General features: G+C 39.3%; 1 protein-coding gene across 1 annotated transcript; it reads right to left on the bottom strand.

The window, feature by feature from the left end:
* Positions 1-746: 746 nt before the first annotated feature.
* LOC128368263 (cholecystokinin receptor) lies at positions 747-22,472 on the bottom strand. Its single transcript, XM_053329051.1, has 5 exons — positions 22,316-22,472; positions 11,839-12,090; positions 8,124-8,385; positions 5,760-5,887; positions 747-1,285 (listed from the first exon to the last, which is right to left on the bottom strand). The coding sequence occupies exons 1-5, from the start codon at positions 22,470-22,472 to the stop codon at positions 747-749; spliced, it is 1,338 nt and encodes a 445-aa protein (XP_053185026.1).
* Positions 22,473-22,573: the final 101 nt, after the last annotated feature.

Here is a 22,573-nt window from a genome sequence, read left to right as displayed (position 1 = left end):
TACCACTGAAGTGTTTTCTGCAAGCTATGAAGTCATGAAGAACTGACAACTTTCTCATTTATCAGTTCTCATTTGGAGGAAGTTCCTAAGTTCTCTGGAGGATTTTTCAGGTTTTCAGTCTTTAAACTCCACTTCCCTCAAACCCCTCAGGTTGCAAGTTGCTGTAATCATGGTAACTTTGGTGAATGAGACAAATTGATGGTCGACGAATATAATAAAATTTAGAAGCAGGCACTTAGTCCACAATGCAACTGAATAAACATCAATAACACAGATACACACTCACAACTGGCAGCAAAATATAAAACACAATTTGAAAATGACATAGCAAGTATTCTTCCTATTTTTATAGCTACATAACGACTAAGTTATAAAGACTGATTCCCTCACATATCATACAGCCCACCACTACTCACACTCTCTGCACTACACAACAAACACACACAGATCTTAAGCAAGCACATGTCCTTGGTCATGTGACAAGTGATATATTCTGGTCTTTTTGTGCTTTTTCAATATAGCTATGGAGGTATTTACACTGTAAGACTGGGGTTCATTAAATAATCCCTGTATAATTCTACTCATAGTCATAGGTGAAGCTTTTATACTGCTACATTTTATGGCCTGTTTTTCCACTCCACATGACTGTCCCTGTATGAGCACAGAATGGGCCTATAGACAAAGGATGGGGGGTGCCATGTTGCCGTAGTAACTGTCTCTTCTGGATTGTGCGTGCATCCATCTGATCAGCAGGTTCCCATGGTGCTGACTGTAGTGTAACTGAACTTGGACATGGATGCACCCGTTGCCATAACATCCTCCTCATTGTCCCGTAGCCCGCGACGACGATGATGATGGCAAGGTGCAGCACAGCAAGAGAAAGTGGCAAGCAGGGCTTTGCGGAAACGTGTGTTCATGAAGCAGTAAATAATCGGGTTGACGCAGGCAGAAGTGTAGCACAACAAATGGATAAAAGCAATGGGTGACCCTGAGAGGGCATGTTTTGCAGAGATGTCATCGAAAGCCCGCCAGGTGTTGACACAGTACAGTGGCATCCAGCACAGAAAGAACAGGAAAACAATGATCACCAGCATGCGGATAACTCGCTTCTTGGCCTCCAGCTTCGCCTCCGATGTGTTACTGCGTGGCCGGTCCGCCTTGAGTGTCTTGCCAGATGCCGCCATGGTGGACATCTCCATCGAGTGAGGCCGCTGGACATTCATGTAGCAACCATCACCATCCTCACTTCCACCAGAAACAGTGGAGGTCAGACCATTCTTCACATCTGTATGGGAAAGCAGAATACACGTCTGAATACACGGACGCTTTATCAGCAAATACAGTCCGATAAGACATTTTGGCCCCTCACTGTCATGAATTCATGAGATCACAAGATCACATGATAATCCATCTTGACAGCCTCGCGTGAGCTCATGATCTCGTGAATCCAGCTATCTCACAAGGTAAGATGGTGATAGACAGATGGTTCATCCAATCATCTGCCAAGTATTTTCTGAAAATTTTTCCAAACACTTTCCAAGGACCATTTCTCAGATGCTTCTGTGTAACAAAACACCTGTCGTGTCAGGGTAGGTGGTAAGGGGACACCTGCCAAGGTGGATTGTAGCATGTATAGCAATGTAGAGCTTGTAGTCAACAGCGAATCAGCCCTGAAGAACCACTGTCAGACTCTCTGTGTCCGTGCTAACCCTCAACCAGAGAGTCAGGTGGAGCTTTGACAGTCACTATAAACACATTAACGGCCTTTTGTAAAATGTTCCGTGTTCCTGTGTTGTAGCTGAGCTCTACTACTGTACAGGAGGCTCTCCGGTGCATAGCCCTGCTGCTTATTGTGCTAAACTTTTCATTGTCAGTTGTGAATATCTTGTAAATATGTGCCTTGAGATAACTACAATAACTAATAAGCACAGTAACTTGTGTTGTGTTTACTACAGAAAATCTCTGGGTTAATTGCATGACTGGTTCTCTGAGTAGCACAACATTGCTTCTCTGCTGTGGTCGGAACCTTGGTTGGTTCAGTCCAGATTATCTAGTAATGTGAGGGGTGTACAGCATACATGTCAATTTTGAGCTTTGAAAATAAGGAAGACTTACCGGGATTCTGACCCAAAATAAGGGAAAATTTGCACTTTTTTACAAAGAGATGATGAAAATATTTCATTGTTTCTTTGAGGCTTTACATCTTCTAATCATTTCAACAATCCGTAGTAGACATACAAGAACACCTTTTATGAGTGTTTTACAAACTTTATTAAAAATATCTCTTTTTTTACATCAGTAAACATAACAAAAATTACAATTTCAGTGCTTTGTTTTTTTGAGACAGCGGTAGGGGTGTAGGGGGTGCCTGTGCTAATCCTGATAAAATCGCAGTTTTTGTATTGCCCACGGACGCGACTGCCATCTGCTGATATGGAGGTGACCTGCACAGGTTCTGTCCCTCACTGACGCTTTAAGTTCTACCAGGTACCACTCTCTTTCCAATCTTAATAAATGACAACGTACAAATACGTGATTTTTCCGGGAAATTGTTCAACCCGGTAAAAACAGGAGGGTTGACAGGTATGGTATACAGATCCAGTCTTAAACTTCCAGAACTGCTCGCAGACTTAAGGGGGTTACCACAATAGCCAAAGAGAGAGACAAGTCTACAAGTAGACAGTGTTGCCAAACAACGGTAAATATTCTAGGCCTTGAGGCTAACATTAGCTAGCATACTACTTTTGAAAGATTAAAACTGACAGTTAAAATCCCACCTCCAGTTCTTGCTGAAGCCAGCTTGATCCCTTCTCAGCAACTATTTTTTTCCATCCAGACTCATTTAGCCTCCTGCTTTTGTTTTGTTTTGTTGTATTTCTCACTCCAAAGCATAATGACAGCAAGTTTTTGCAGCATGCCAGTCTATATTCTGTTTACATCTGCTTTCATCCCCACGAGATCATGTGAGATCGTGCTTTGCTTCCTCTTGCACAATAATCATAATATTATTTTGTAGTGTGTGATGCATCATTAATTTGAAATCTTGCAGCGTGTGCATGTTTGAGATTAGAGAGAGGAATCTCTGTAAAATTTTCCAATGATTGTCACGGCCGGCTCAAAACCACGACAAATAATGGCAGATGGGACAAGAAGTTAAAGCAAAGAAATCATAATTTATTTTAAGTAACCCAAAACCAACATATCAAAGAATGGTATGAGGTGTGGCAGTCAGTAAATCAGTAATGCTTGTTAAAATAGTGAGTGGTGTTAAGATGGAAACAGAAGCAAATAAACCAATAAGCAAAAATAAGAAGCAGGGAGTGTAGAGAGCAGAGAGCAGAGTTCCCCCTTTGTCCTCTCTCACTCTCATTCCAGAGCTACAGTAGTGAGGTGTGCTCTTAGTGCTGGGAACACCGGGCCCAGGTGTTCCCACCAACTAATGACGACCCAAAGCCTCCTGCTGGGAATCTGCAATACAAAAAAGAGGCAACCAGCCCAACAGCCAGAGGCATGGCCGTCACAATGATACAACCCAATTTCAAAATCAATTAGGATTTTAAAACTCCTCTAGTCTTAGCCCGGCTTCAGGGGAAAATCATGGTCATGGTCAGTGTTGACTCATGGTTGAAAACAGGAAAGGCACTACATTTTGCTATGTTAAAGTCCAATGTTTTAATGACCCATTCATCACCTCATTTCCCTTTTTGCTGCCATCTAAATTACTACAGACACTGGAGGGCTTTGTCATTTGAACATAAACACATCATTTTGGCACACTTGCTTACACGACTGACTCATTTTTCTTGGAAGCCTCTGTCTGCCTTGTGGTAGAGATGGAATATTATTATACAGCATATGAATGGATAGTATGTTGAATATGTGACAATGAAACAAGCTCTGTTCCTGCATGAACTACTATAAGGACCTTTTTTTATCATGGGAAATTATATAAATTTGACAATTTGTGCCACTGGATTTGAAAATATACATTTGATTAGATAAATTGTATGCTGTCCAACATCCAGATGAAAAAAACTTCAACCAAAGCATCATGTCTCATATTTCTGACATTGGCGCCTTTGTATGATTCATTTTAGTGAATCACAGCTCTTTAAAGAGCAGCTGCTCACCTTAATGGAAATGAGTGACTAGCAATTCTTCCACTGCCACAGCAATCCTGCATCAGGGGAAATTGCAATTTATTGATAAAATGTAATAGTTGTGCTCTTACAGAAGTAAGAGTGCTTAGGCAAGTAAATATAAAAAAGGAACTTGTACTGTAGAGACGGTATATACTATTTGCTAAACCACAACTGGATTATTAAATTCAAATTATTTTCCAAGAGGTGATGCTGATATCTCTGTTGGAGTTATTTAATCTTTTTTTTCAGATTTCCTGTTTGTTTATTTTACCCTACACTATTTGTCTCTCCAGCTCTTTTTTTAGAGAACCTCTTTCACTCTGAGACCAAACAGATGGTGATGTCCAGGCCCGCAGTTGCCAGCCAATTCCATCCTCTAATGGACCACCAGCAAACACACTCCATGCTGTTGTCATCCCAAACACACTCTCATGTGCACACAGAAGGTTACATTTCACTTAACCTGTACACATTACAGTGATTGTACAATGCTAATGGAATTGATGTGGTTAAAAACAAATTCCTCATCATTCACATACACCATGTGAAATATAGTGTTGCACCAACCGAGACCAAGACATTACTGAGACCAGAAAGTACCGAGACCGAGACAAGACCATGACATTTGGAGGTTGAGACCGAGACAAGACCAAGACCATATATATTAAAGGAAAATCATAACAAAACATCAAAATGTGAGTTTTCTTTTTACTTAAGTTTGCTTTTAAATAAATGCAACAACAAAAGCAATCTTTCCTTGCAAGTTCATACAGCCGCTTTCCTCCTGTCGTCTACAAACTCTGTGAGCAGGGGGCGTGCCAGTCACTCTCACACCGGTCTCGTTAAAAAAAAAACCTGAGTCCGCCCAGTCCGAGACCAAGACAAGACCGAGTAAAACTGCCCTCAATTCTGAGACAAGACCAAGAACCTCAAAAAATGGTCTCGAGACCAAGACCGATCTTGAGTACTACAACTTAGTGAAATACAGTGTGACGAACATCTGAGCCTTGAATGGTCGTGTGATGAAATTAATTTAGAGACACAGAGAACCCAACGTTGACTCTCATTATAGTGAATGGTCTACATTTCTATCACGCCTTTCTAGTCTTCCAACCACTCAAAGCACTTTACACTACATGCCAACATTCACACACGCATCCATACACTGATGGCAGAGGCTGCCATGCAAGGTGTCACCCGGCACATCAGAGGGAGTTTCTGTTCATTCACACACACTCACACACCAATGGCACAGCCTTCAGGAGCAATTTGAGGTTAATTATCCTGCCCAAGGACAACTCTGATGTTTTGTTGACCCATGCATTTACACTGACCTTCTCCCTGCACACACTTTGTATGGGTGTATTATAGGAACCAGAGACCAATTTTCTAGCTTCATTGTGTGTCTCAGCCCACAGTCTTTTCATTGGTATGTAAACTAAGTTCACCTTTGATGCAAACACTGATTTTATGTTCAAAGATTCTTCATCACAAGAAACCTTAGAAGTCTGTTAACAAGTCTGTTGAAAGTGTTGAAAGTGATACTTCCTGTATTGCATTAGTTGTTGGTTTGGTGATTTCAAAAATTCATGTTTTCCATAGTGTACATACCCTCACCAGTAGAGTCTTTTTTGTGGCCCATCTCAAACTGGATGCCTCTATAAAGCTCCCTGGAGATGAGTCCATACGCCACAATCATCACCACGCCTGGAATAGCGAACAGCACCAGCAGTAGCAGAATGTACCTAAAAGAGACACGAAAGAGGTATTAATAAAAATGTGCATGCAGGGACCCATGTGGCCTCAGTTTGTACCTCTGATTGCCATTATTACTACCATAACCTTTGAGTGACAGGGGAGAGCTTTGTTTTTACAGAAAAAGAAATGGAAAAATACCAAACACAGTTACTGCACTTCTGAAGCTATTTCCAGTATCCTAGAAGACGTATCTAACTGCTTTTTTTCTGTCTGTTTTTAACGTTTCTTTAACCTATTTCTCAGTTATGTTATTGTATTTGTTTATACCAATCTCACAGTCTCTCTATTAGTCTATTATTTCTACTGTTGCATATTTTCATACACAAATGCACATTTTTCATGCAAGCAACCATATCCACGTGCCTTTAAGTGGAGGTGCAAAATGTATTTCTTCGAATCTTGTAGAAATACTTTTCCACAACGCTAAGTGTTCATAAACAGTATTGTAGGGTATTTATTCTTCATAAAAACAAGTGCTTAGCTCTGTGATTCAAATACAATAATAACACATGAAGTAACTGGGCCCAGTATGCATGCACTCATTTATACACACATAAGCAAGCCTAAGGTCAGTTGAAACATAATTTTCACGTGTGCACAAATACGGAGTTATCTGAAATTAGCCCAAAGTCTGCTCCCAATCTGAAATGAAAACACATTAAAACATTTGTTCTCATCTTCCCTAATGTTTCCATGAAAACACCCAATGGCCAGAAAGCGAGAGCTGTTGAAAACTGTCTCCAGGCCCAAACATGGAAGTAAATGAGATGTTTCAGTGTAGCGTGCTTTGCTGAAAGTACACAGACACACACATCCCTCAGACACAGATGCAGTTCATATAAAGTTTATTTGATACAAACAGAATGATGTCCCAATGGTAAGCACTAAGAGAGTAAAAAAGATGGATGATCTGACGGCAGGTTTCATGTTAAGTTTCATTTTATGGACTGTTGTTGACTGGCTTACTCTGGAAATTGAAATGATAATGCTCAGGTGAAGACAAGACAAACACCAACTGTATATCTCTTGTTACATTACAACACAACCACCATCTTTTATTATCTTTATCAGAAAGAAACTCAACAAGTGCCCCACTGGTGGTTCTGGCTTCAACTGGATTATCTGCAGCTGGAAGCTCTCGTTATAAGCTGGTGTGGCATTATTAAAAGAAAATAGATCAACACAGGTATTTGGACACTGTGTGTATTTGTGTGGTTTGGGGATGCTCACTAATCTCTTAGTTTTTCTATTTGTTCTTCAATTGATTTTGTGCTTTTTAATCTGTTGATGAAATGTGTTGAGCGGTGAATGGTTTGATAGGACCTTGGTTGGAGGAGCTTTACAGTGCCAAGGTGATGGCCTAAAGTATTCCTGCACAGTTGAGTGGAGTTAATTATACTTCTAACTCTGCAAGTGATTATTTCAATATATACTATTTCGATATGTGCAATATGTCCTAAATGATTGATTTTGAATGTCCTTAGCATGAGTAGCACATGTGAAGAACAGCTACAGCTATTGCTCCATCTATGTGTCAATATATGATGCATTCAGGCACGATATTGGGTGTAGGGCACTTTAGTTATACAGGTAAAATGAAAAAAAATCAAGTCAAAGCAATAAAAACATTTTTGGTCTGTTTGGTTTACAGATGTATGGCTCTAGTGAAGTATGCTCCGTTGCTTGACCTGACAGCCTTATTGATTCAAATAGAAGTGTTTCTGTTCTGTCAGATATATGGGATGGACAACTGAAAAAACACAGCTATCTTTGTAGACATTGTGTAAAGAACAGTACAATTCTATGTTAATCAACCAGCTATTTGCACAGCTCATGTGGCATGTGTCATGTACTATACCCAAACCTTATTTTTAGACTTCAACTGTGTTTTTCTTCTATTTTATATGTCATTGTGTACTGAGCTCTGAGCTCTTCCTAAACACAGATGAACTACGCTCAACACTGTACCTGAACACTGCCAGTGTCAACACACAGACAGAGCACTCCCTGTTGCTGCTCTGCCAAACATGCTGCTCACACTACACTTTCTGTGTAGACGATGTAAGACAAAGAAACACTTTCTCATTATAATGAAAAGCAGATCAGCAGGTTTCTTTTTCTCATGGTCACAGATAAACACTGTCATTTAGAAATTAGAGGTAAGACTGTGTTAAAGAATCAGTTTACTTAAACGACACACAAGTAAAACACAAACAGACTCACCAGGCCTGCTCTGCCATTGCGAGGGGCCACTTGTGGCGACACTGGTGAGCAGTGGTGTTGTCTGCGCGCTGAAAAGACTCCAGGTGACTGATTATTGGATAGGGGATCATGATGATGATGGCCAGCACCCATGTAGCGGCAATCACCCTGTAAGCATGGGAGCGGGTCTGCCACACCCGTGACTTCAGGGGATTACAGATGGCACTGTAGCGCTCAATTGCAATGGCAACCAGGCTAAATGTAGAGATACTCACTGATATGCCTGTAGAAACACAAAACATTATTTAAAAAGTTAGTAAAGTTAGTATAAGCTGCCGTCTTTTCTCAGATATCTTTTATTAGATGAGGGAAAAGTTATTGCCGCTCTGTGCTCAGACTAGAGTTTGGGACAATAATAAAAAATAAGAAGAACATGTTTATTGATGTGCACGTAATATCTGCAATCAAACCTGAGAACAAAATGTGCGGCTCTGCTGAGACGTGCTTACAAATGAATATAGTGTGAGGGAGTGAAGAGGGGATGGTTATCTGAGTCTTGTGGCAGAGGAAATCATGTTGGCCTAGGCCCCTGACGTGATCTGCCATCTCCCTCCTGACAGGGCAAGACGGGAAATTACTCTTTACCTCTCTCATCCACGTCCTCAGCGAGAATACAAGCTGTGTGTGTGTGTGTGTGTGTGTGTGTGTGTGTGTGTGTGTGTGTGTGTGTGTGTGTGTGTGTATACCCTGCACTATGTTGTCCGTACATATGAGGGCAGCTTTAGACTAGACCCTACTTAAGCAAAAAGAAAACAATCAGCCAACAGTCTCTCCCCTGGGGTTGTGCACTTCCACACCGGCATCCTGATGATGGTTCTCCATTCAAAGGTCCTGTGTTTTACTTAATCCACCTTTCTATTCAACTGTCAGATGGCTTCTCTTGTTAATTTAATTGTCTCTAACTTACACATATATTCATTATTAATTGATACTCTCTGATGCTTCTATATTTTTATACATGCAAGTGCAGGAGAGGATGAAAGTGTTCTATTACATCTGTTTCATTCAAGGATCTGAGGCTGTTTGTTATCTATTACTCTTTTCATCCTCAATGTTAGGAGTTTTTTCTTCTCCTAACTCCCTCTCTTTAATTTCCTTATGTACAATAAAAGTTAGTTGTGGAAAACAAGACTCCCCTCTATTAAATTGTGAAGGCTAGCTTCATCCCCAGCAGCAACCACATTAAAATGCTTCTCTACATGTTAATGCACCAATTACGGAGTATAAAGTACTATACGTTTACTGAAAGAAATAGTTAATATTTTGGGATACAACGCTTATTCATCTTCGTTATGAGAAGACTGGTACCACTCAAATCTTAGTACAGTCAGTATCGCTGGATCTAGCTGCGGGGTAGCTTAAAGACTCGTTGCTTGTTGGAGGATGTTGTTATACCTTCTGACAGAGCCAGGCTAGCTGTTACCCTTGTGTCCAGTGTTATGCTAAGCTGACCAGCTGCTTGCGGTTCAATGTTAATATTTAATGTTCAAACATGAAAGTGGTATCAGTCCTCACATCTATCTCTTGGTAAGAAAGCAAATGTCAAACTATTTCTTTAAGTAAAGAGTCTGTAAGAGGACCTCTTGTCAAAGAAAAACATTTCTTCTGTTAAAAAAACACAGATTTTCCTTGATGCGAAGAAGGAGAATTACAATGTTTCCAATGAGACTGTAAACATGGAAACACTTACAGATAAGAGAATAAGGCACAAACAAATCCCACTGAGGTTCCACACCAGTAAACCTCCCACAGCTGGGAAACATAAATGAAAATGGACTCTAAATGTAATTTTCTTCAATGGAAATCTATAGGCCCACCTTTTGTGAATTGACAGACAGTAGCCACAAGAGGTTGGAGAGCTTGTTAACATCCTTATTGCTACTTCTGTCAATGGTTGTTGCAGTTCAATAAGTAAAATAAATCAATGTGGAAGCTGCATCTGAATGGAGTAAAATAATGGGCCTCCCTTTTCATTTTGGATACAATGTCAATCCCTTCTCAAGGCAATGTGGGATCAGCCCAATAATTAGACTAAAGTGTCATTGTGTTGTGTCAGAGATTTGAAATTAGGCTATTATGTGATGCACGATTGGCCTGCAATGTGAGGTAAAGGGAAATATTTTTTTGTTTTGAAAATGTTTTAATGTTTTTAAAATGAACCAGCAATTAGGGCAATCATAGCCTAGAAGTATAGTAATAGAGGAAATTATGCCAATATGAATTAAATGTTTCATTCATAAAGTAACAGTGCATTCTTTTAGTTATAAGATCTTATAATTATGGCAGCCCAAATTATAAGAAAATGTCTCTCGATTTTCTTTTCTTTGATTAATTCTTATAGTGTTATGTTTGTAACCTGCACACTCAGCAAGACATTAGCTGAACTGTTTGAGTTTATTTTTCCTGAATAAATATACAATAAATGAGATTTGACTACTTTAAACTTCCATTAAAACCATTTAATAAAAGGGTTGGTGACTATTTACTATGTTGCCTGATAAATGAAAGCCTGGTGATGCCTGAAAGAAGATCATAGCAACTGCGATGAAAGTGTTATCAATAACACAACATTCTCTAAAGTTTTCAAGGAGTGGCATAGATTATTTTGTGTCTTGCCAGTGATTCTGAACCTTTCCCAACATTTCTTTTCATATCTTCATGCAAATTCCCATCAATAAACTTACTAGATCAGATGAGTAGATCTAAACCTACTGATTTATTAGATCAGATGTAAATGGCATTTCAAAGCAAAATCCAATAAAAAAAACTTCTAAAGGTTACAGAAAAATGATGATTCCTCACATTGTATAGAAGATATTGTGTTCTATCGAAAAAGGCTTTCAATAGCCATTGCCACAGGTACACCTTAATACTATCATATCAAGATCATATTGAAACAGTTGTATTTGTCTTCTTCAGACAGATTAGTTGACCAAAATGTAAAGGGCACCATCTTCAGATATTGACTGGTTTTACCTAATAAAAGAAGAAAAACATAAATCCTCTAAAAGATGCCTTTCCCCTATATGTAAAAATTCTCTGTGACTCATTGAATTACCTGCGACATTTTTTATCAATCTACTAAAATGCCCCCAGTAGTATGATTTATCTTTGTACATTTACTAAAAATCTTAAATAAATCAATGAATGTAAGAATAGCATTAGATGTACTGTATAGCAATTATCCCTTAGCAAGACACTTCCATACCAGCTAACAATGTTTGAGAAAGCAATTGTAGTGATATTTTTTTTGCTTTATTTTAATTTTATTACAGAACTATATTAAATTCTTCAGTATTTACATCTATGTGAAAGAAAGTAAAACAACACTTGTACTCCCTTTATGAAAATATGTTGATTAAAATTGGCTGAAAAAGGTATCTGACTGAGCAATGTGAATTTTACAGAGATGCACAGAGGCTTACATATACACAGTAATGTACTGCTCACTATAGAGTAAACTACTGAGTGACTGTTCTATAGTAAATTAGTGGATATGAGGGCGATTTTGGACACAGCATGGGTATTAATACCTGAGTGATGGTAATCTTTATTCTACATAGTTTTCTCCTTCAAATTTGATAATGTATTCTGCTTTCTCATCACTTGTCATCCCTGGTTCTTGACACCCTCTAAATTCCCCCCTCCTTCCCTCACTACCCGCCCCTTCTCTCACCCATGAGGTAAGACACAATCTTGCACATGGCAGCTCCGAAGATGAAGTCCTTGAGGATGCTCGGGATGAGGGTGAAGGGCATGCAAAAAGCAGCCATCATCAGGTCACTGACAGCGAGCGACAGCAGGAAGGTGTTGGTAACGGTGCGCATACGCTTATTGACCGTCAGCACCACGATGATCAGCAGGTTGCCGAACACACTCAGGAAGAAGATGAGCGAGTAGAGCAGGATCCGAAGTGTGTGGTCCTCATCTAGTACAGCAAAAGACAGCAGCAGAGGATATGTTAGAGTGTGAAGACCTTTGTTCTTGTAAACCAATTTATCAGTACTGTTCTACATAATGATCAATACAACCACGCCGTCTTTATTGATCCAAACAGACCTAATAGTGCTATGTATAACCATGCCGTGTGTGCGTGTGTCTTGTTAAGTTATACTACAGCTTGATCAGGAACAGCATGTTGTCATGTTCTTACTGCTGCTCTTTAATCAGCTTGCAGCCCAATGTTTTCCTTAAAAATGATGCAATACTAGACTTGACATAATCATAACCATAACATCATAATCATAAAGACTGACATTATACTAGTAAAACAAAAATTATATCAGCTGTTGGTGACAGACTGCACATCACAGCTACAATAAAATCATGAAATAATAATGCGAGAGATGTCAGTATCAGATAATCCTACAATACCAAATAACAAACACTGAGGAGTCCACATACTAACACAAACACAATACACACAGTAGTGTCTCCAGCTGTCTATCTGCAGTTTAGCAGTGAAAAATACTGCAATATTCCTGTGACCTGGGAAAATTAGCATTCATCAGTGTCTCCCATGCCTGAAATTTGCATGACGTGGTCACCTCTCTCAGATTTTATACCTTTGTACATCTCAATATAAACAAGTACAGTAAAAAAAAAAAAAAGGAAAGAGAGACTGTGGTGAATTCAGCATGGCTATAGTATGAGAGGAACTTGCTGTTCCTAATACACACGTGATGTATATGCCTCAACCTGCTGCTCATTTTTGTCCAACTATGTCTCTGTTGTTACCAACTGGGGACAGAATGAGCCAAGTTGAATTGATGTTTCTCCATGTTTATTTTTTAGAGCCATAAAATGCATCAATTCCTGCAAATGTAAATGGTTTCAAGATCTGACAGCATGCTGAATCACGCCTGAAAATGTCTGCCTGAAAGCAGGTATGCCTATTTATTTCTACATCCTTTTAGATTATTTACTTTATTTATAATTCAAGTGCAATCAAGAGAATTCAACATTTCAAAGTAGAGTCCTTTAGTCCTACAGTACAAAATACTGTACAGGACAAAATTACTGGTGCCGAAAGCCTTTCTGTGCCCTCGGCCATTAGCAGCTTCACTGGATCATATCCTGTAAAGTCCATGTTATCTGCTTTCTCTGTTATCTCCACCTCACCCCCTGCTTAGACATAACACTTTTTAACTGGTTACTTACTGTGTCGGTATACTGAGGATTAGAGGCACCACCCACACCCCATCAATTACATCACACACATAAGCCCATACTTCATCGACACAGTTGTAGTAGACAACCAAACACACTCAAGCCTGAAATTACACCGCAAACAACTTCTCAAAGACACCCATAAATTACAAACACTAAAAACTAAAAATGCACCAACAGACAGTTCAGTTCCCTGCAAAACACAGGCCAAATTGATTGCTAGCTCTGTCTTTCTTATTCTCTTTTCACTCACTGCACTTGATCTTTTTGACCATTTTCCATCTCAGGAGTCCTCTGTGGTTTGCCTTCTCTGCTTTGCTTTTCTCTGTCCATTCCTTCTCCTTCCACTCTCAATTAAAAGTTTACAAAACAGAAAAGCAAAGTCAGCCACACAGCTATGTGACACGTAATTACATTTTTTTCTCAAGTGCAGAGTAAAATAGCTTTTCAGTTTGTGCAATTGACTTGCTCTTTGGCCACAGGCAATTCAAATGTTTTATTTGTTAAGAATCACCATCACATTCTAATTCTAATGTTTTCTAAATGATCAGTATCTTTGAGACCACAAAACGTAACATATTCCCTTGGTCTTTGTCATCTCTGTCGAAACTGATCCTCAACTAGGCTGATTTACACTTGGGATGTGCAAATTCTGCACAGCTGGCAAGAGTACATAATCTGAACTCCACTCACTTGACTGTGTATCAGAAAGCAGTACATGGATGAAGTTGAGCCGTAAAAATGTAAATACTGGCACGAAGCTAAAGAACATCAAAGATATGATTTGACTTCTCTTAATGCATGCATGTGAGATACCTCTGCAGATCAGTGCCAGCTCTAAGTGGTCTGGACTATAAGCTCCAAATGGGCAAAGCTTGAAATAGGAGTTAGAAATGACAGTGTCTGTGATAGTTCTAAACTCAAATCGCTGTGAACCATTCATGTGGTCTATTCACGCAACTGTAAGCGATGCTAATGGTACAAATGCACTCAAGCAGATAGACTTGAGTGTGTATTTAAATGAGTTCAATCACAATCGTTGTTAGCCAGGTGAAGTAAATTACTGAAGAGAAATATAGCAGTAGCATTAATGAGACATGTTGAGAGAAAAACACCAGTGGTAATAGGAATGAAAAGTTTTTAAATAGTGTAAGTCTGAAGTCAAAATACAGCTAAAATGAGTTACACTAGTTATTGCTCATGTACCAACAGCAGTATAATGTTGATGAAGTAGTTGGCTAAAACACACAAGCCTTGTTTCCACCGTCTCTTCAATGACAACTTGCTTCCATACTTACTTCGCTGCTACTAGCCCCTCCCATTTGCAGCTGCCCGACCCCAAAACACTTGAAAGGCAACACTCGGCACTCCTTACATGAGAGGTCCTGGCTCCAGGAGAGTATGTGGTTCATATATGATGAATGGAGCCAAGTTGATTTAATGCTGCTGCGTCCACTCAGCCATTGTGAAATGTTTTAGTATCACTTGCAGGTTTAGTGATGGATTCAGGCTATGCTTGGTCAGCAAAAATCAGACTCTCTCTGTCTCCCAGACATACAAACACACACACACACACACACATACACACACACACACACACACACACACACACACACACACACACACACACAGTGTTCCCATCTAATGATGATGCTCCACCATCTGTCTCACACATACTCACTATGCAAATATAAAGCAGTATCCTCCAATATGGTGGGAACTGTTCTGCAGACAGAACACCAGGGTTTCTTCATAATCAAAGAAATGGCAGCAAATAAAAGTGTTTCATTAGATGATTGTGCATTCAAGAGAATAATGAAAATGTGCAGCCTGTTGATTGGTGACAGAAATGAACCAACAAACCAACACTGCTTTATTAATGTCTCTCTCTCTCTCCCTCCTAATATTACACTGCCTTCTGTCTTATCGAAGCCAATTAGCTTTCCTGTGTGTTAGCTGGCTGTGTGGGAAACACTGATAACTCCCTCAGCACATTTACCAGTTTCTTCAGGCAAGTATTTCCAATAGCTGCTCATAAATAGAACAGAGACATTCGTATTACTCACCCCACTCAGATTATTATTTCTGTTTCATAAAGTAGAGCACTCTTATATTGTGGTCTTCTGTATCACAGCCTCACTAGACTCATTAATACAGATGTACAAGAAAACATGACCGTTAAATCCTGAAATTAATATTGTTGGCATATGACCCATGTTTGACCTGAATGTTTTGTCAAAGTTGTTAGACACGCAGATGGGTCTGCAGTTTCTCTACAGGCTTTTATAGTGAGCGTACTTTAGGCAGGATGCAGTTCATCATCTAGTACTTACGTAAATATTTCTTAAAGAGACAAACTAATCTGGGTGGTGAACATTTATAGTAATAGTATAAATATCATTAGTGTGCAGCTAGTATCGGTATTCGATCAGTTTGAAAATATGTATATCTGTATCATATCTGTATGTAGATGCAAGTGTTTTGATTTTCATCTAAATTGTTTGCCACTGTTACAGGAATAGCCAGCGGTGTCTTGTGTTTAAGTGGAAGACATAAATAATAACTGTTTTCTCAAAATACACACACACACACACACACACACACACACACAAAACTGAAAAAAAAAAACGTGATAGACACCGAAGGATGTCTAAAGCTTTTATATTACAACAGATGAATGAATGAATTAAAACAATGTGAAAGACTTGGCTCATAGCAACATTTTCAGCTAACGAAAACTGTACACCACCTGCTCAGCACTTAACAGCAGACACACAAAATTAGCAACTAGCAGGTGAAAGTAGTGGAGCATTTAGCGGCTCAGGAGTCAGATATTTCTTTCAGGAGTTAGTGGAGACCAAAACAGAGCTAGAAGGACGGTCAGCATTGGACTAACATTGATCAAGTGCACATAAGCACATTTACAAATGAATACTAGACTTGCCACTTATTTGCTGTGTGTGTGAACCAGCAATTAAGTTAACTATATCAACTGATGTGTTTCCAAGTTACCAAAAGTTTTGAAGTTATTTAAAGTCCCCTTGTTCCACTGTCAGCCAATCTCATATATATTCATAATTTATTAAATGTTATTTATCAAAGTGCTGTAGCTCATATAATGCTGCAGTAGTGGTGTGATGCGGGGGGCATGTGTTCACTATGGCTCTGATGGGATCTCCCATTTGTGCAGGACATATTACACAGCTGTGCTGGAAGTGTTGACTGATGTGGTTGTGTAATGATTATTCTGCCTTGTTTAGTTTTGCCCAGTTTATCACCACCTGTAGCAGACAAATCTCTTCCTCATTATCTGGACAGCCCCTGGACGGATGGACTGACAGACCTATTAATATTGCACCAATATCATATGAGAAAAATATCATACACTCTCACTGTCAGGTAGCTGCTTAAGGATGCATGTTATAGATATTATCAAGACAGGATAAAGTCACAAGGTATAAATGCAAATGCATGTGTTGTGTAGGAAATTTGTCCCTGTAGGAATATTATAGAAATATTATACAGCACCTGACAGGACACGCTATTGTAAGCAAACTACAGCTTTGTATTTTTTTTCCCTGTATGACAGCAGTTGTTGATAATATTTCTGGTCAACATACTGCTTCTTTCAACAAAATGAGTCTATTTAATATGATTTGTCACTCATGTCCTCTTCTTTTTATAGTTGTAAAATTGCTCATTTTTACAGACACACAGTCCAGATCAAGTCAGCTGTTAAGATGCATTTGTCCTGAATAACACCATGCATCTGCTGCCCCTGTTGTGACAGAAATGAATTAGACTTTATCAGACACACATTTCACTTTGTGGCTGATTGTTCTCACATAATTGGTTAAATAAACCATTGGAAGAAAATACTAATTTGACAGTGTTTGACATTGGAGCAAATGTTTCCCTTCGGAGGCTGATGGATCTTTAATTTGAAGATTTACAAAAAAAGGTGATGAAGGGTCATGATATTAGTCACTGATATGACTGGTACAGGAGCAATGTGCATACCGTGGCTCCTTTTTCAATCAATCTCATATTTTCAGTCTCCTACTACTGACTTTGCCCACATTGTTATTATTGTTTCTACCCACTCAAATGACACTAGAGGCATGATGTAAGTTTAATTCTTATTAAACCAACAACATCGAGTTGTTCTGCTTCAGTGCAAGAGTGCTGAAGCTACTGCTTACTTTCTACTACAATAGTGGAGAAACCAACACTGACCATTTGGCATGTTCAGTCAAATGACAGAAGGGAAGTCTGTAGAGGTGTGAGGAGCAGGATTTGTGGGTGTGGGTGTGGGTGTGTGCACGCGTGTGTGTGTGCGTGTGTGCATGCGTCTGGTGTGTGTGTGTGTGTGCAGTGCCCATATCTGACCATTGGCTTTGGCACACGTCTTCTCACTGTTCACAGACTAGAGACATTGTGAGCATGGTATGGGACAAAATTACGTTGTGGCATCTACCAAAGGTTTTCTGCTTGTTATATGAAATCATTTTGATAGGTCAGACAAACAAAAAACAAATCACTTGCTGCCATTTGTCTCTTACTAGAGTCAACAAAATATCTATCTCAGTAATGTATCTGTGTTTGGATATGTCACATACATACAGAATAATGTATAATGCATGGTACTGAAAGTTTCAGTGTAGTTCAAATGTGCAAATGCAGACTTCATTAGAAACTTTTCACTGTCTTGTGTAACATGTAATAATACATTATTACTATTATCTTATGCACAATTAAAGACTGCAGTGGCAGACCCTGTTATAAGATATGTAGTGAAATGGTAATGAGGTTTGTACTCCATTTTTTTATTCCAACTGTGAATGTTTAAGGCTTCATCTGTTTTTCTCATTCAGTAAATCAGACATCATATTGACTATGAATAACCCTCCCCCTCTCTCTTTCAAATACATATGCAGCATGTGTCACTTCCTATCCCCGTTGGCCCTGGTGTGACTGCACCTATCAGGGAAAAGCCTTTTCTACTCCTGTAAGACTGATGTATTGGTAAATGTCACAGCTAGTGGCTAATCCAGCCCGGTAAATGTCAGCTGCGGTGAGCCTTGCCACTAAGCCAACTGCACTCCAGAAAATTTGATGAAGGCACTGAATGCAACTGCTTTCTGTTGACAGACTACAATGCGCGATCAGCGGGGGCCTCTGGTCACGCTGATTGGAATACAGAAAACATGCTGGTTGGTTGGCGCACAGTGCAGGCATTTATTAAACACCTCAGCTCTCAACAGGCAGAGTGAGACAAGAGGGTGTGAGTGAGAAAGTAAAATATCCACAAACAGCAGAGTATGGTGGGGACATGAAAATCAGCGGATGGCATTCCTTTTTTTGTGTGTTGTATGACGAATTACACTGCAATCAGCTAGCATCCTAGATAACTCAAACACATTATTATTGACTCTAGAAATACATTCTCACTCACCTGCAGTGTATAAGGTGTGACTGGCATCCTGTAAAGCCACTTTAACCCACATCAACACTACAGCAGGAGTGTCAAGTCAGTAGAGCACGTGTACGCAGTCTGCAAGTTATTGTTCCAAATCAAAGGCACCTGAGCTGCATTCAATGTGAGAACATTATATGCAGTCCAGGTTTTTCCTTGCTTTGAGATGTGTTTGTTCCCGTTTGGTGGATTTGTCAAAGGGTGGTTGCCACTATTCATGAAAAATCTCTCAAAGCAGCAATTTAAACACTGAAATGTTTACATGGGCTGCACATCACCTGTTTGTAATCCCACCTTTCTGTTATTTAAGTAATTGTCGTTTCACATCCTAAACCTGGTGAAACTTTGAATGTCAGGCTAATTATTCCAACAGTTTTTACAGACTGAGCCGGACTCTTAATGACTTGTAAACTGATCTTGGTGTATAGAAATTTGTGGGGTTCCCCCTTAAACAAACATTTTGCTGTTTTCAACTTGATGAGCTGCACACATTTTCCACAGTAGCAACTATCACCCATAGCACATTCAATACATTGTGGCAGACCTGAACATTAGGGGAGAATGGGATTGGTTGTCTCAGGGGTTGGTCGTCACATTCATCAGATCTCAGACCTAGAGGGCACTGTTTAAAAGTTTTGGTACTGAAAGTTTCAGAATTTAGTGTTTTTCATGTGAAAAAGTAAATATCCAACTCTTCTGTGTTTCTCATCTAGGCTTTTACACAAGTAGTTTATAATAAAACAATCATTACTATTAAAAAGTGTGAAGAGAGAGTGATAGGTAGATTTTTTTTTCTTAGCTACGCCAAAATGTGATTGTTAGTTTTGCTGGTAGCAAAAAATCCCAGTTGGGGATGCTTGTCACATTCTCTTCAGGGTTGGTTGTCACATGTTGGCATATACATATATAGTAGGGATGCTCAATATTGACTTGGTCCTCTCAGCTGTTGTGTCTCTCTCCTGCAGTGGAAACGGGGCTCATAGCAGAGTAGGACCCAGATAGGACCCACTGGACTCTGACGGTGATGTCACAGAGGCGACACACCCGAAAACATAACAGAGAAAATGACAACGAGGAGGTAAACCTTGTTTCTGGTTTGTGTGTTCGTGTACATGGCGGTGGACGCTATGAACTTTTTAGCCACGGTTAGCCACGGTTAGCGACCCACGAGTAGCGTGTTGCTATTGTTATACGTCATCAGACGCATGCTGGTAAACGTCCCATGCTGATACAAGCTCTGACATGCTGAAGCCTTCAGAACAAACATCGGTTATAAAAACCTGATACTTCCCAATATTAAATTTTTCAAGTAAATATCGGACATCCCTAATATATAGTGTGATAAATCTAGTTCTTTCTTTCTTTTAACATAGCAAAATGACCAGGAACTTTGTCAGGAAGACAAATAAGGGCCAGCCTCCTCCAGATGTAAAACTTCAGAGAGTCAGAGAGATGAAATGTGCAATATTGTTAAATAAAGACAAAAAAATGCACTTAGGTTCTCTTGGTGCATGAGATGTGTTAGGTTGTTGTATTTCAATGAAACTAAACATTTTAACTATTTTTTAAGACTATCAGCATTTTTTATTTTTCTCCATTAACACAGGGACAACCAACCCCATAGTGTTTGACTACCAACCCCACTGTGGGGACGATTGTCACAAGTGCACAAGACATGTTTGATGGTCCATATCTTTAGAACAGAATCAGCTGAAGCAGAGTAAGACCACTCTATTCCTACCTGACACTTTAGGCTTCAATTACAAATTAAAAGGGAATCTATTCAGTATACGGTTTATGAGGAATTCAAAGGAAAGTAAAAAAGTGTGACTACCAACTCCGTTCTCCCCTACTCAGGTAATTTCACTGTCAGCCAGAGAGGAAAAATGAATTAGTTAAATCCCCTTGGTAAGAGTAACAACCTGTCGGCTGTGAGAAGTCTGTGGCTTATTGTTTTGATATCTTCAGTCTGGAGAAAAATGAGTGCGACAGAATCTGACTGTGACACAACTCAATCTGCTTCATAAACACAGAGTGTCAAAGTGATGGACAGAGGACAGGAGATGAGGACGAATGAGCGAATGTAATGGAGAAGTAATTTCTGGGGTGAAGGAGGGAGTAAAGGTGACAGCTGCTGTACAGGGTCTGATGTCCTCATTTTTCCCCTCAGAAGATGAGTGTGTGGTCTTTTTAGACAATATGGTGGGAACACTAAATACAGAGAAATAATGCCATGAAAAGTCTAGTTGGAAAGAAGCAATAATCTGTGAGTGAAACAGCATGCGGAGCATTATTATTATTTAATAGTTCAGAATAAAACTGCTTTAACTTCCAATTTAAATATGCTGCTGAAGTTCTCTGCAGACACGAGACATGTCGCTCTTTAACTGTGCTTGTCCTGAGTGGCTTTTTCATTTTCAGGGCACCAACCCAGTATACAGTAATGACCCATTATACTCATGCCTGCAGGATGCTTGAAATTACTAATCACAGACATTTGTAGATGTTGTCTGGTAAGGAGTGACTGAAATCATTCTGAATATAATGTAGTATTTGTGAACTGGTTGTGTGAACACTCGCTATGATAATGTTCAGTCTCTGTAGAGCCTGTTACACACATGCAACCCCACAAACCTCATGAACACACATGGAAACACTGACAAACAACTGTTAAGGGATGAACGTGTTGATGAGTAGGGTTGATTAAGTAGCATGTGGAGACACGACTGAGAGGATATGGAGTGATGACACACTTAAATGTTCTGTCTTGTTCACATGAACATTTTACAAATATTTATATATTCTATATATAGCCAGAAATCACACATTTGCCTCAGAGGGCTTTTAAAAACTGCAACATATGCAGCCCGCTCCATCCTCAGACCCTCAATTTGAATGAAATGCTTTGAAATGCTTGGAAACCATAAATATTAAAAATAAAATCAGCAGATTGCAACAGCATGACCATGACATGGTCCAAATATGATACCATCTGTTTTTTAATCTTTTTCAATTGATAAATTCTGTCTAGCTTAAAATAAAGAAAACAACAACACAGCTTTCTGTTGAAAAGAAAGGCAGATGCATCAGGATATCAAAACCAAGTGAATGATTAAAACCTGGTCTGCTCTATATTAACATAAATTGCAATGGTGTAAACCACTTACTTTATTGCCCTCAATAACGTTATTCAACTGTATAAGCCTTTAATTATGATGAATGACTGGAAAATTAAGAGAAAATTAAGAGATTAAAACCATATAATAGAGGGAAAACCATAAATAGTCAGTTTATTTTGCTTTCAGTTTAGAGTTCACATATCTTGATTAACCTAAAAGCACTGACATTAAAGTGAAGAAAAATAATTGGGCATTTGTATGTCAAAGGAATGCTACAATTAACCTTCTTGCAGCATAACTTAGTTTTGCTCCCAGCTGGAGGTCAAGTAATTCATACAAAATGGGGTCATAGTTGCAACCTCTAAATGATATAATAAAATGCCCCTCACCTCTCTGTCTCACACGCTGAGGGATGAGAATTGTGGACGTGTTGCTGCAGGTGATGTTTGATGTCCCCATGCTCCCGTTACCGGCTCCTTTTTGCTGCGCAAAAGTCTGCGCTCCGAAGCACTCGGAGGATGTCTCATTTTGCGTATACAAATCCATGTTTTTGATTTATGTTGTCACTGATGTTACTGAATTTTCAAATCAGACCTTATGTCATTTTTATTCTGAGCAGCCAAAGTGGTAAAATAACAGAACTTTGC

Source organism: Scomber japonicus, chromosome 11 (genome assembly GCF_027409825.1).
Source record: "Scomber japonicus isolate fScoJap1 chromosome 11, fScoJap1.pri, whole genome shotgun sequence".
NCBI lineage: Eukaryota > Metazoa > Chordata > Actinopteri > Scombriformes > Scombridae > Scomber > Scomber japonicus.
This window is presented reverse-complemented; position numbering and strand designations above follow the sequence as displayed.